The sequence below is a fragment of the Salvelinus alpinus genome, chromosome 23 (genome assembly GCF_045679555.1).
Source record: "Salvelinus alpinus chromosome 23, SLU_Salpinus.1, whole genome shotgun sequence".
Lineage (NCBI taxonomy): Eukaryota > Metazoa > Chordata > Actinopteri > Salmoniformes > Salmonidae > Salvelinus > Salvelinus alpinus.
The window spans coordinates 18,991,081-19,007,209 of NC_092108.1; the positions used below are offsets into that span (position 1 = coordinate 18,991,081).

The following is a 16,129-nucleotide window of genomic DNA, read 5'->3' on the forward strand; positions in this document are numbered from 1 at the left end:
GTTTTGTTTGTTCGTTCGGTTATTGTAGTCTGTTCCTGTTTCATGCGTTCTCCACGTTAATTGTAAGTTCGTGTCCAGGTCTGTCTACATCGTTTATTTGTTTTGTAGTTTATCAAGTGTATTTCGTTTCGTCTTCGTCTTGTTTAATAAATCATTATGTCACATAACCACGCTGCATTTTGGTCGAATCACTACTCCTCCTCTTCGAATGAAGAGGAGGAGGAATTTCGTTACAATCGCTCAACGGCATACAGTTAAAGAACAACAGAAACAGGCCAAACATTATGACAGAAAAGTCAGAAGCACTCACCTGAACAAAGGAGACAGAGTGCTTCTCGCTAACAAAGGAGAAAGGGGAAAAAGCAAACTTGCCGACAAGTGGGAAGCTAAGGTGTACACGGTCATTGACAGAAACCTACATACACACACATATATAAGCTGGTGGATGATAAAGGAAACACCAACCTTCTGCTAGCCATCAGCTTTCTGCCGGTAGAAACGCCTAAGGATGATTCACGTGAATCTCAATCAGATGGCGCTGTAGATCCAGAGTATGAGGGTCAGTCAATGAACCTTTCAGGCTTTGATGAAGAGGAAAGCTCTGGAGATATGACCAGTTCATGGATACTCAGTGGAGTAGATGACCCCGCAAATCAGGAATCTTCGGAGAGACAGGAGATAGTCAGAGATGAGATGGAGCAAGAACAGGCAGCGTACAGCTGCAGGGACAGTCCAAATCAAGACCGTCAAGCTCAGCTATCTCTCAATAATGAGACTGCTATTAGCATTCCTGACTATGACAGGGTGGCTGTAGTCCCTGACACAGAACCTTCAGATATTCCTGACTCAATTGCACCAGCTGATTTAGCTAGTGACCAAGACTTACAAAGACCGGGTTCATGTGATTCGCAAGATGTGGTCAGAACACGCACTGGCAGGGTAGTGAAATCTGTAAGTCGTCTTATTGAGACAATGGCTCAGAGACCATTCACTATTTTTTATTTTACCGTTATTTTACCAGGTAAGTTGACTGAGAACACGTTCTCATTTGCAGCAACGACCTGGGGAATAGTTACAGGGGAGAGGAATGAGCCAATTATAAACTGGGGATTATTAGGTGACCAAGATGGTTTGATGGCCAGATTGGGAATTTAGCCAGGACACCGGGGTTAACACTCCTACTCTTACGATAAGTGCCATGGGATCTTTAATGACCTCAGAGAGTCAGGACACCCGTTTAACGTCCCATCCGAAAGACGGCACCCTACACAGGGCAGTGTCCCCAATCACTGCCCTGGGGCATTGGGATATTTTTTTTTAGACCAGAGGAAAGAGTGCCTCCTACTGGCCCTCCAACACCACTTCCAGCAGCATCTGGTCTCCCATCCAGGGACTGACCAGGACCGACCCTGTTTAGCTTCAGAAGCAAGCCAACAGTGGTATGCAGGGTGGTATGCTGCTGGCACTATGGAGGGCTTAGCCACCAAACTAGGAAAGAAGTCCCAGTCTCTTCTAACTCTGTTTTAAAAAAGGTTTTCTTTATTTTTTCTGTTGTTCTGAGGAATATTCACAGATATGTAAAGCCATCTAAGTGATGTGTAGAATGGTGTCAAGGGATAATGTAATGTGAGGACGAGTGTTGTATGATGTACTTGGCAGCGTATTTGTCCAGGAGGTTCTCAGGCCTGATCAACCTTAGATTCCTCTGAATCTGCCTGCAGATAGCTTGTATAGCAGAGACCAAAGATGAGATCTTGGTGTTCACTCGTGCCAGTAGTGACTCAGTAGAGTTTGTTGTCCCTTGTGTTCCATATCTTGTTTGATATGCATTCAGGATGTTGGTGAAATTCAGGAGGGGTGAATGTAACAGGTGTAAAATATACTTTATGTATTTCACCGAAAATCCCTCATATTTATTTGTATTTATTATTTTAAGGTTATTTTAAGATGTATTACATTACTTTCAAGAGGGAATTATTTTATTGTATTTCTTTTCTAAATTGTGTTAATGCTGTGATGTCATCAACAGGAGCCATGATCTTACCCCTCAGTTTGCTCAGTGTGATGAGGAGAGGCAAATATACTTGTACGGAGTCCAGACTGCAGCAGTAACTTTTGCCTTGTATTTGTACCCATTCCATGCAATCATTAAAAGAGAGACAACCGGCTGAATTGTGTTCAGAGCCTTATCTTCCACCTACACCTTACCAGAACACAACGCAGAAAGGCACCGGTGCCGAACCGGTTACACCTGCAGCTGGAGGTTGTTAACATAGCAAAACACACAGATGGCAGTGGTTAACTTGATTGCTTGCTGACATTTATTATAGGCATCGCCAATTGACAATAACCCTAACCCCTATTCTAATCCTAACCCTGGCCCCAAACCTGAACCCTATTCTAACTCTGACCCTGCTAACTGGGAATTAGCTAGCTATGCTAATAGACATGATATTATGCTATCTAGCTGGCTAGCATTTATTTAGGTGGAGCATCCTGCCCTCAACATACAACAGTATAGCTACTGGCGCCGAAAAGAGATGGCCGCCTCGCTTCGCGTTCCTTGGAAAATATGCAGTTTTTTGTTTTTTTATGTGTTATTTCTTACATCGGTACCCCAGGTAATCTTAGGTTTCATTACATACAGTCGGGAGGAACTACTGAATATACGATTAAAGTCAACTCATCATCGTTCCTACCAGGAATATGACTTTCCCGAAACGGATCCAGTGTTTTGCCTTCCACCCAATACAATGGATCTGATCCCAGCCGGCGACCCTGTGCGACGCCGAAAAAGGGGCAAACGAGGCGGTCTCGTGGTCAGGCTTCGGAGACGGGCACATCGCGCTCCACTCCCTAGCATACTACTCGCCAATGTCCAGTCTCTTGACAATAAGGTTGATGAAATCCGAGCACGGGTAGCATTCCAGAGAGACATCAGGGATTGCAACGTGCTCTGCTTCACGGAAACATGGCTAACTCAAGGGACGCTAACGGAGTCGGTGCAGCCAGCTGGTTTCTTCATGCATCGCGCCGACAGAAACAAACATCTTTCCGGTAAGAAGAGGGGCGGGGGGGTATGCCTTATGATTAACGAGAAGTGGTGTGATCATCATAACAACACACAGGAACTCAAGTCATTCTGTTCACCTGATCTAGAACTCCTCACAATCAAATGTCGACCGCATTATCTACCAAGGGAATTCTCTTCAATCATAATCACAGCCGTATATATTCCCCCCCAAGCAGACACATCGATGGCCCTGAACAAACTTTATCTGACTCTTTGTAAACTGGAAACCACACACCCTGAGGCTGCATTCATCGTAGCTGGGGATTTTAACAAGGCTAATCTAAAAACAAAACTCCCTAAATTCTATCAGCATATCGATTGTGCTACCAGGGCTGGAAAAACCCTAGATCATTGTTATACTAATTTCCGCGACGCATATAAGGCCCTCCCCCGCCCCCCTTTCGGAAAAGCTGACCACGACTCCATTTTGTTGATTCCAGCCTACAAACAGAAACTCAAACAACAAGCTCCCGCGCTCAGGTCTGTTCAACGCTGGTCCGACCAATCTGAATCCACGCTTCAAGACTGCTTCGATCACGCGGATTGGAATATGTTCCGCATCGCGTCCAACAACAATATTGACGAATATGCTGATTCGGTGAGCGAGTTCATTAGGAAGTGCATTGACGATGTCGTACCCACAGCAACGATAAAAACATTCCCAAACCAGAAACCGTGGATTGACGGCAGCATTCGCGTGAAACTGAAAGCGCGAACCACTGCTTTTAACCAGGGCAAGGTGACCGGAAGCATGACCGAATACAAACAGTGTAGCTATTCTCTCCGCAAGGCAATCAAACAGGCTAAGTCCCAGTACAGAGACAAAATCGAGTCGCAATTCAACAGCTCAGACACAAGAGGTATGTGGCAGGGTCTACAGTCAATCACGGATTACAAAAAGAAAACCAGCCCCGTCGCGGACCAGGATGTCTTGCTCCCAGACAGGCTAAACAACTTTTTTGCCCGCTTTGAGGACAATACAGTGCCACTGACACGGCCCCCTACCAAAACCTGCGGGCTCTCCTTCACTGCAGCCGAGGTGAGTAAAACATTTAAACGTGTTAACCCTCGCAAGGCTGCAGGCCCAGACGGCATTCCCAGCCGCGTCCTCAGAGCATGCGCAGACCAGCTGGCTGGTGTGTTTACGGACATATTCAATCAATCCTTATCCCAGTCTGCTGTTCCCACATGCTTCAAGAGGGCCACCATTGTTCCTGTTCCCAAGAAAGCTAAGGTAACTGAGCTAAACGACTACCGCCCCGTAGCACTCACTTCCGTCATCATGAAGTGCTTTGAGAGACTAGTCAAGGACCATATCACCTCCACCCTACCGGACACCATAGACCCACTCCAATTTGCTTACCGACCCAATAGGTCCACAGACGACGCAATCGCAACCACACTGCACACTGCCCTAACCCATCTGGACAAGAGGAATACCCATGTGAGAATGCTGTTCATCGATTACAGCTCAGCATTTAACACCATAGTACCCTCCAAACTCGTCATCAAGCTCGAGACCCTGGGTCTCGACCCCGCCCTGTGCAACTGGGTCCTGGACTTCCTGACGGGCCGCCCCCAGGTGGTGAGGGTAGGTAACAACATCTCCACCCCGCTGATCCTCAACACTGGGGCCCCACAAGGGTGCGTTCTGAGCCCTCTCCTGTACTCCCTGTTCACCCACGACTGCGTGGCCATGCACGCCTCCAACTCAATCATCAAGTTTGCGGATGACACTACAGTGGTAGGCTTGATCACCAACAACGACGAGACGGCCTACAGGGAGGAGGTGAGGGCCCTCGGAGTGTGGTGTCAGGAAAATAACCTCACACTCAACGTCAACAAAACAAAGGAGATGATTGTGGACTTCAGGAAACAGCAGAGGGAGCACCCCCCTATCCACATCGACGGGTCAGTAGTGGAGAAGGTGGAAAGTTTTAAGTTCCTCGGTGTACACATCACGGACAAACTGAATTGGTCCACCCACACAGACAGCGTTGTGAAGAAGGCGCAGCAGCGCCTCTTCAACCTCAGGAGGCTGAAGAAATTCGGCTTGTCACCAAAAGCACTCACAAACTTCTACAGATGCACAATCGAGAGCATCCTGTCGGGCTGTATCACCGCCTGGTACGGCAACTGCTCCGCCCACAACCGTAAGGCTCTCCAGAGGGTAGTGAGGTCTGCAGAACGCATCACCAGGGGCAAACTACCTGCCCTCCAGGACACCTACACCACCCGATGTCACAGGAAGGCCATAAAGATCATCAAGGACAACAACCACCCAAGCCACTGCCTGTTCACCCCGCTATCATCCAGAAGGCGAGGTCAGTACAGGTGCATCAAAGCAGGGACCGAGAGACTGAAAAACAGCTTCTATCTCAAGGCCATCAGACTGTTAAACAGCCACCACTAACATTTAGCGGCCGCTGCCAACATACTGACTCAACTCCAGCCACTTTAAAAATGGGAATTGATGGAAATTATGTAAAAATGTACCACTAGCCACTTTAAACAATGCCACTTAATATAATGTTTACATACCCTACATTACCCATCTCATATGTATATACTGTACTCTATATCATCTACTGCATCTTGCCATCTTTATGTAATACATGTACCACTAGCCACTTTAAACTATGCCACTTTATGTTTACATACCCTACAGTACTCATCTCATATGTATATACCGTACTCTATACCATCTACTGCATCTGCCATGCCGTTCTGTACCACCACTCATTCATATATCTTTATGTACATATTCTTTATCCCTTTACACTTGTGTGTGTGTGTAAGGTAGTAGTTGTGGAATTGTTAGGTTAGATTACTTGTTGGTTATTACTGCATTGTCGGAACTAGAAGCACAAGCATTTCGCTACACTCGCATTAACATCTGCTAACCATGTGTATGTGACTAATAAAATTTGGTTTGATTTGATTTGATTTGATACTAACCTAGCATATTACTACTTTACTAAAACAACTAATGTTTCTCTCAACAAAAAGCTTATTTCTCTCTTTTTTTGTACAAATTTGTTTAAATCCCTGTTAGTTAGCAATGATCCTTTGCCAAAACAATCCAAACAATCCACTTTGACACCTTGTGCTGGGGACAATAAAAGGCTGCTCTAAAATGTGCAGTTTTGTCACAACACAACGCCACAGATGTGTCAAGTTTTGAGGGAGTATGCAATTGCCATGCTGACTGCAGGAAAGTCCACCAAAGCTTTTGCCAGAGAATTGACTGTTAATTTCTCTACCATAAGCCGCCTCCAACGTCGTTTTAGAGAATTTGGCAGTACGTCCAACCGGCCTTACAACCACAGACCACGTGTAACCACGCCAGCCCAGGACGTCCACATCTGGCTTCTTCACCTGACGGATCCTCTGAAACCAGCCACCCTGACAGCTGATGAAACTGAGGAGTATTTCTGTCTGTAATAAAGCCCTTTTGTGGGGAAAAACTCATTCTGATTGGCTTGGCCTGGCTCCCATGTGGCTGCGCACTTGCCCTCCCAGTCCCATCCATGGCTGCACCCCTGCTCTCCCAGTCCCAGCCATGGTTGCGCCCCTGCCCAGTCCTGTGAAATCCATAGATTTTGGCCTAATGAATTTAATTCAGTTGACTGATTTCCTTATATGAAATGTAACTCAGAAAAATCTTTAATTGTTGCTAGTGGTGTTTATATTTTGGTTCAGTATAGTTAACGTTAGCGAACTCGGCAATCTATACGGGGATGACTGTTTCAATGCCAATGGCCTGCTGCGATGCCCACTATATAGCGCTTTTCAGATCTATTCATATATTTAGCTACGGCAGATAGCTAGATCGGTGATGAGATAATCATTCAGTATGTAAACTAGCGGGCTTGGCCACCAATTAAATGGCTGGTCTTACCTTAACCTTGATCAGCATTTTGACTGTCGCATAAAATACGCTTTAAATCGATGTAAAAAATACCTAATCCACACTTAGTGTGGTACTGTCAAATTGAGCAAACCAGATTGTTCAATCTTTTTGATTCAACTTTATTTCCTGTGTAAGTCACTATTCCGTCCGTCCATCGTGTTTTGTGAGACATAGGTTCCGCTTTGCAGACTACTTTATGGGGAAAAGATGTGACTATTACAATTTTTACTTTTAAAACCCATAAAAATTCAAGGATGTTTTCAGACCAGGAAATACCAAAACTGATGATGTTGGTAAGTTTTTAGGTCTATAATTATCGCTCCTTGACCTCTCACAGGTGTTCAGAATTAAGATGATTAGGATCAATTGGTCCATAAATATTTCTAGTTTGTAGGCACTCCTAGATCATTCAGTCATGTCTCTCCTTTGGCAATGTGCAATTGTTTTGGCTGTTGTAGCAGCAAGCGCTGCCAATGAAGGTACGTCTAATAATGAACGCATAATATGATTATGTAGCGCTGATACCATGTTAACTTGAATAGGCTACTTATCTCATGCTGACCGCCTAACAGACTAGCCAAGTTGTGGTGTTGGCTCTTGAGATGTGAATGATGACATTATCAAATTTATATTTTTAGATTTTAATGTGGATTGTGAGAAACACTCCATTAAAGTGACATGGAAGGTCAGTCCAGAGTTGGTTGAAAATGCTGCCCGTCTTTTCCTTGGACACTGTGTTCCGTCCACATTTTCTGTTCTTCCCACGGGAGAAGGGATGGCGACATTCCACTACAACCTCAATGGCTGTGCCATCAAGAAACGGGTAATGTCTAACTCTTGACCCAATGTATGCCATTTTGGATCCTGCGACGACTAATGCTTCTCCTTCTATTCCCCAGGTGACTGGCAAAAAACACATCTATTCAACCAACCTGACTTACAGACCTAACCGAAAGCCCAAACCTGCTGCTATTAGTCACCATATTAAGTGTGTTTACATAAGGTAACCATCTATGCCAGGGGTACTCAACTCTTACCCTAAGAGGTCTGGCGCCTGCTGTCTTTCGGTTCTACTTTATCATTAATTGCACACACCTGGTGTCCCAGGTCTAAATCAGTCCCTGATTTAGAGGGGAATGATTTTTTTTAAATGCAGTGGATGTGTTGCCTTTTAGGGCTCTATTGGGTGTACTGTAGCTATGGTGTTGGAATCAAATCTTCCTTTGCCACCTTCATTATTAAACTAAACATTCCCCCTTGTATGTAGACCTGAGGGATGGATTCCCCCATTCCTTATCCCTGCCTATGGTAGTGCTGAGGGTCATGGAGGATTGGTTTTCCACATGGCACTCCTCAATGGTGAGTGACTCATACAACAACAATTATTGTAAGAATATGTTCAGTCAACTTACCTGGTAAAGAAATTCCTAGCAGAGGACACTGCCCAAAGCTAGTTGAAACCTGTGGCTGTACAGTACGTATGAGCATTGCGCCCCTTCCCCCCTCTGTTGCATGTAGAAGACCTTACTGGTCTGGCTAAGACCAGCCTGTTTCCCCTGGGCTCTTTCATCCCCATCTGGGCAGCAGTGGATCAGAAGGACCATCAGCCCTTGCTGCTGCTCTTGGAGGAGTGTGTGGCGGCCACAACACCAGAACTGCACTCTGCGAGCCTGGTGTACCCCATCATCACCAACAAGGGGTATGTACCAGACCTGGCTATGGCCATGTAGGGTGCACATTTTGGTTTTTGACTGCCTAGCGCTACACAGCCTACTCAAATGACCAACTCGTCATCAAGCTTTGATTATTTGAATCTGCTGTGTAGTGCTAGGGCGAAACCCAAAATGTGCACGGGGGGAATTCATCCCATTAAAGTATTGAATACATTTTAAAGTTGGCTTATTTGCTGGATGGAAGTTCTGTTTGTCTGCTCATTGCACAATGCATTTTCAGTTGCCTTGCAGATGGGAAGACTGGGAACTCCAGGTTCCTGCCTAGGTACCACTCGTCTGCTATTCTGCTTTACCTGCAGTCCTTCAAGTTTGCCCTAGGCGAGGAAGTGAGTGGACCACAAGTTCTCGGTATGACTGGGTTGTTTTCATACTGTAGCTCTTGACTGTTCTCTTATTTCACCCCAGGTGTATATTCATTGTAAGCTTGTTGCATGGGACCCTGAGGTTTTTGATATAGAAAAGAAGGCCTGCCACTACATTAAAGAGACTGGAGAGTAAGTATTGGTCACATTCTTTAACATTGGACCATAATGACGTTAGTGCCAATGCAACAGCCAACTTTTTTTATTCATAGATGGGAGCTGCTGGACGACCCGTCTCAAAGTGACCTCTGCAAGTGCTGTGACTCGAGTTGCAAGCCTCGGTTGAAGAGGGGTGTGGATTCAGGTATTTTGAGGCGCTTCATTTCAAGCCTGAATAAACAGTAGTTCCATATTCATTTGAGCTGATCACTCTTGAGTTTCTGATGGGAATGCAGCTTGAAGTAATTTATAAATATTTTTTTCTCAGAACCCCAGGGCCTGGTTCAAAACTCTGTTCTTGGACCGCTCACAATAGTGGAAAACTCTGAAACCCAGATCCCCAGTGAATTTGTAAAATATCCTACTGTAGAACAAGGTTGGTGCTTTTGGCATTGAAGACTATAGTTTACACTTGGCTTTTAATTGTATCAGCTTTGATGCCAAATGAACTTGAACCTGTAATTGACTCATCTGTCATTGCAATGAGATGCATGTTACTAACAATTCTTCAACCTGTTACAGGGATGGCTGTCTTTTCTGTCTCCACAGCCATCTAATTGTTGGTGGCCTGAAGGGTGCATCACTTTCCAGTACATTTAGAGAAGTGGTGGAAATTACACCCCCCCCCAGTATGGTCCTTTGACTTTAGCACGTTTCAATAAAATGAGTACTTTACAATGTTTTTGTCTCTAATGATTGTCGGTTGTCAAAATGCTATGATCCTGATGAGATGTACCCTAAATCCAGTAGTGCGGAGCCGGTATCTACACAAAATAGCCTAGAGGTGACCATCTGGTTGTAAGAAGATGATCACAATGTGAGTGCTCAGTGTTTTGCGACTGTTCTGGACTACCCAGTGTCCTGTTTACTCTTGAACTGTAACACTTTCTTCTCTTGGCATAATTAGTTTGCTAATGATAGTCACAGCAGGTGTTCATGCAATGGTAAAGCTATTTGAAAGATTGTCATAAGTGAACCTATACTTTTTCAGCAGTAGCCCACCCCAAGATCAACTTGACAAGCCAAGTTTAGAGATTGTAGCTGGCTGATTGTCATGCTTAAGTAACAATCCAGGAAAATGGCTGTAGTTTACATTTTAGTTTAAATATATTTTTTTAGGAAAGTGCCCATCAGGGGAATTTACCCCAAAGATTATGCCTTGGTTGCAGTGTCTTTCATACCTCACCTGCAAAAATGTCTACCTTTCTAACAGTTAAACTAGATTATCATTTGCATAAGGCAAGATTTAAAATCCCAGCAGTTCAAGAGCAAACTGTTCATCACTTTAATATTTTTGGCACATTGACATGTAACTGATAAAACATTTCATAACACTGGCATTTCCCCTCTGACAGGTCACAAATGAATCCCACCCCAGTTAAATTTCAGCATAGCTCATGAGCCCAGTACTTGCACTGTATCCGGTAACAGAAGAACTCCTTACAGAACAAGCGTCACAGGTTGCTTTTATTTTTTTGCCTTGTCCGCCAGGAACCTCTGGGGTGTAGCTGACTTGGCCTTTTCCTTGGCCTGGTGGGCGACTCCAATATGGCTGCTGTTTGTTGGAGACCTGGTACTTTGAAACAGGAACGCATGACTATTGGTTCAATAATAATGGGCTCCCGAGTGGCGCAAGGCACTGCGTTTCAGTGCTAGAGGCGTCACTACAGACCCTGGTTTGACCGGCCGTGATTGGGAGTCCCATAGGGCGGCGCACGAGTGGCCCAGCATTGTTAGGGTTTGGCCGGGGTAGGCGGTCATTGTAAATAAGAATTTGTTCTTTACTGACTTGCCTAGTTAAATAAAATACACTATGCTACTATTTTTCCTAAAATGTGTGCTGACGTTTCCCTTTCTTACCAAGATTTGGAGGAAGGTCACTGGAGACCTGTGGGGTGGAAGTTGTGTCGGAGGTTGTTGATGTGGCAGGGGTAGAGGTCATGGTGGGTGTGAAGCCTACAGCTCGAGCCAGACTGGTTGCTTGTGGGATATACGGATGGATAATCCTGGGTGCTGCTTCATAAAACCGTTAAAACCAGTCTATGCCTGCCAACTGCCTTTCCTTATTCAATGTGTTTTGGATTCCCATCCTCTCCGGCCAGGTCAAAGGCAACTTTTCAGACATCCCAGGGCTCTTTCCATTTTTGGGGTATGACTCACCAGGTCTCATTCTAAAGAACCAGTGAAGACTGGTTACCCACTCAAATGGTTTTGACCTGCTTGTCTCAGTGGCGCCTCAGGGTTTTGGGTGGCACATTAAAAGCCCGTGCAGCTGTCTTAATGCCCCTCAATTTCAATAGCATTCAGGGCACAACGAAGCGCCTCTTCGCCATAGCCTCCACAATCAGATATTTTCTTGTTAACTCATCTAAAAACAAAATTATCTTAGGAATGGTGGAGAACTGACCCGTAATCTAATTCCTATTCTGAACCTAGCCTAACCGTAAACACTATTCTGACACTAACCCCTATTCATATGCCATTTAGCATATGCTTTTATCCTAACCCTGGCTCCTATTCTAATTCTGACCCCTAATCCTGCTAACTGGGGGATTAGCTGACTATGATAATAGACATATTATGCTAACTAGCTGGCTAGCATTTATTTCACCTCAGACTTTCTGCTAGTGAGGTTGCTAGCTAGCTAACTTGGCTAGTCAGTGCCTAAATTACAGCTAGAAACAAATGATCAATCATAAAGAGGAGAGATATCTTGCCGCATTGGTGTGGCAGACGGATTCCTGCCTTCAACATACTAACCTAACATATTACTACTTTACTAAAAAAACAATAAAAATGTTTCTCTCTAAACAAATGGATGATTTATCTTAAGGCTTCCTTACATGTATATATAAAAACAAAATGTATCTAACTTCATTGGATTATATCTACAACTTTTTCTAAATTATTAATAATTAAATACATTTAACTCAAAATTGTTTTGATGGCATGACTTCAAAAATGTTGAAACAGAGGACATTTGTAGTTGATCAAGACTAGCGGCAGCCAGAGAAACTGTTGATTTTTTTGTTGTGAGAATTACAGGGGGGAGGGCACGTCTTACCCCAGGGTGCGTCTCGCCCCATAGTACCCTATATCCCAATGAATTTGATGGTAAATTTACAACACTTCTAAGCGATGAATAAGAAATGGGAAAGTTCCAATTCCAAACAAGCTTAATTACTAGTGGGAAACTTGTCTATCATCCTGAGCTCCCACATGCTAACCTCTGACGTCATCTACTACGAAAAATACATCGATAATTGCATTTTCTTCAGTTAAATGCAACAACAAAACATTATTTATAAAAAGCCATCTATTAATATGGTTTTTGAACACTATAGTTTGTTTACAAGCATGATAGCTGTATTTTTAGTTTATTGTTTATGCAGCTTGTTGGCCAATTGGCGTTTCTCAACGAGTTCAATGCATCCAACTAGTTACGACTTCATAACTGGTAAATTCACATCTCCCACTTGGTTACAAACTCGGGATAAGTATCTGATAATCAATTGCAAGACTGGAATGAGTTCATTCTAATGATTTCCAGATCAGTGAGTGATTGCCTGTGTGAAAGGTGTAAAATATACTTTATGTATTTCACCAAAAATCCCTCATATTTAAGGTTATTTAAGGTTTCTACAAGGTTTCTATATTTAAGGTTTCTACTTCCGGCTCCGGCGCCGAAAAGAGATGGCCGCCTCGCTTCGCGTTCCTTGGAAAATATGCAGTATTTAGTTTTTTTATGTGTTATTTCTTACATCGGTACCCCAGGTAATCTTAGGTTTCATTACATACAGTCGGGAGGAACTACTGAATATACGATTAACGTCAACTCATCATCGTTCCTACCAGGAATATGACTTTCCCGAAACGGATCCAGTGTTTTGCCTTCCACCCAATACAATGGATCTGATCCCAGCCGGCGACCCTGTGCGACGCCGTAAAAGGGGCAAACGAGGCGGTCTCGTGGTCAGGCTTCGGAGACGGGCACATCGCGCTCCACTCCCTAGCATACTACTCGCCAATGTCCAGTCTCTTGACAATAAGGTTGATGAAATCCGAGCACGGGTAGCATTCCAGAGAGACATCAGGGATTGCAACGTGCTCTGCTTCACGGAAACATGGCTAACTCAAGAGACGCTAACGGAGTCGGTGCAGCCAGCTGGTTTCTTCATGCATCGCGCCGACAGAAACAAACATCTTTCTGGTAAGAAGAGGGGCGGGGGGGTATGCCTTATGATTAACGTGGTGTGATCATCATAACAACACACAGGAACTCAAGTCATTCTGTTCACCTGATCTAGAACTCCTCACAATCAAATGTCGACCGCATTATCTACCAAGGGAATTCTCTTCAATCATAATCACAGCCGTATATATTCCCCCCCAAGCAGACACTTCGATGGCCCTGAACGAACTTTATCTGACTCTTTGTAAACTGGAAACCACACACCCTGAGGCTGCATTCATCGTAGCTGGGGATTTTAACAAGGCTAATCTAAAAACAAAACTCCCTAAATTCTATCAGCATATCGATTGTGCTACCAGGGCTGGAAAAACCCTAGATCATTGTTATACTAATTTCCGCGACGCATATAAGGCCCTCCCCCGCCCCCCTTTCGGAAAAGCTGACCACGACTCCATTTTGTTGATTCCAGCCTACAAACAGAAACTAAAACAACAAGCTCCCGCGCTCAGGTCTGTTCAACGCTGGTCCGACCAATCTGAATCCACGCTTCAAGACTGCTTCGATCACGCGGATTGGAATATGTTCCGCATTGCGTCCAACAACAATATTGACGAATATGCTGATTCGGTGAGCGAGTTCATTAGGAAGTGCATTGACGATGTCGTACCCACAGCAACGATTAAAACATTCCCAAACCAGAAACCGTGGATTGACGGCAGCATTCGCGTGAAACTGAAAGCGCGAACCACTGCTTTTAACCAGGGCAAGGTGACCGGAAGCATGACCGAATACAAACAGTGTAGCTATTCTCTCCGCAAGGCAATCAAACAGGCTAAGTCCCAGTACAGAGACAAAATCGAGTCGCAATTCAACAGCTCAGACACAAGAGGTATGTGGCAGGGTCTACAGTCAATCACGGATTACAAAAAGAAAACCAGCCCCGTCGCGGACCAGGATGTCTTGCTCCCAGACAGGCTAAACAACTTTTTGGCCCGCTTTGAGGACAATACAGTGCCACTGACACGGCCCCCTACCAAAACCTGCGGGCTCTCCTTCACTGCAGCCGAGGTGAGTAAAACATTTAAACGTGTTAACCCTCGCAAGGCTGCAGGCCCAGACGGCATTCCCAGCCGCGTCCTCAGAGCATGCGCAGACCAGCTGGCTGGTGTGTTTACGGACATATTCAATCAATCCTTATCCCAGTCTGCTGTTCCCACATGCTTCAAGAGGGCCACCATTGTTCCTGTTCCCAAGAAAGCTAAGGTAACTGAGCTAAACGACTACCGCCCCGTAGCACTCACTTCCGTCATCATGAAGTGCTTTGAGAGACTAGTCAAGGACCATATCACCTCCACCCTACCGGACACCCTAGACCCACTCCAATTTGCTTACCGACCCAATAGGTCCACAGACGACGCAATCGCAACCACACTGCACACTGCCCTAACCCATCTGGACAAGAGGAATACCCATGTGAGAATGCTGTTCATCGATTACAGCTCAGCATTTAACACCATAGTACCCTCCAAACTCGTCATCAAGCTCGAGACCCTGGGTCTCGACCCCGCCCTGTGCAACTGGGTCCTGGACTTCCTGACGGGCCGCCCCCAGGTGGTGAGGGTAGGTAACAACATCTCCACCCCGCTGATCCTCAACACTGGGGCCCCACAAGGGTGCGTTCTGAGCCCTCTCCTGTACTCCCTGTTCACCCACGACTGCGTGGCCATGCACGCCTCCAACTCAATCATCAAGTTTGCGGATGACACTACAGTGGTAGGCTTGATTACCAACAACGACGAGACGGCCTACAGGGAGGAGGTGAGGGCCCTCGGAGTGTGGTGTCAGGAAAATAACCTCACACTCAACGTCAACAAAACAAAGGAGATGATTGTGGACTTCAGGAAACAGCAGAGGGAGCACCCCCCTATCCACATCGACGGGTCAGTAGTGGAGAAGGTGGAAAGTTTTAAGTTCCTCGGTGTACACATCACGGACAAACTGAATTGGTCCACCCACACAGACAGCGTTGTGAAGAAGGCGCAGCAGCGCCTCTTCAACCTTAGGAGGCTGAAGAAATTCGGCTTGTCACCAAAAGCACTCACAAACTTCTACAGATGCACAATCGAGAGCATCCTGTCGGGCTGTATCACCGCCTGGTACGGCAACTGCTCCGCCCACAACCGTAAGGCTCTCCAGAGGGTAGTGAGGTCTGCAGAACGCATCACCGGGGGCAAACTACCTGCCCTCCAGGACACCTACACCACCCGATGTCACAGGAAGGCCATAAAGATCATCAAGGACAACAACCACCCAAGCCACTGCCTGTTCACCCCGCTATCATCCAGAAGGCGAGGTCAGTACAGGTGCATCAAAGCAGGGACCGAGAGACTGAAAAACAGCTTCTATCTCAAGGCCATCAGACTGTTAAACAGCCACCACTAACATTTAGCGGCCGCTGCCAACATACTGACTCAACTCCAGCCACTTTAAAAATGGGAATTGATGGAAATTATGTAAAAATTTACCACTAGCCACTTTAAACAATGCCACTTAATATAATGTTTACATACCCTACATTACCCATCTCATATGTATATACTGTACTCTATATCATCTACTGCATCTTGCCATCTTTATGTAATACATGTACCACTAGCCACTTTAAACTATGCCACTTTATGTTTACATACCCTACAG

General features: G+C 45.2%; 1 protein-coding gene across 1 annotated transcript; it reads left to right on the top strand.

Moving 5' to 3' along the window:
• Positions 1 to 7,311: 7,311 nt before the first annotated feature.
• LOC139550413 (zona pellucida sperm-binding protein 3-like) lies at positions 7,312 to 9,918 on the top strand. The gene is made up of 10 exons (XM_071361292.1): positions 7,312 to 7,465; positions 7,625 to 7,809; positions 7,886 to 7,989; positions 8,254 to 8,345; positions 8,505 to 8,685; positions 8,940 to 9,045; positions 9,125 to 9,213; positions 9,294 to 9,385; positions 9,509 to 9,616; positions 9,763 to 9,918. The coding sequence occupies exons 1-10, from the start codon at positions 7,402 to 7,404 to the stop codon at positions 9,795 to 9,797; spliced, it is 1,056 nt and encodes a 351-aa protein (XP_071217393.1). The 5' UTR covers positions 7,312 to 7,401; the 3' UTR covers positions 9,798 to 9,918.
• Positions 9,919 to 16,129: the final 6,211 nt, after the last annotated feature.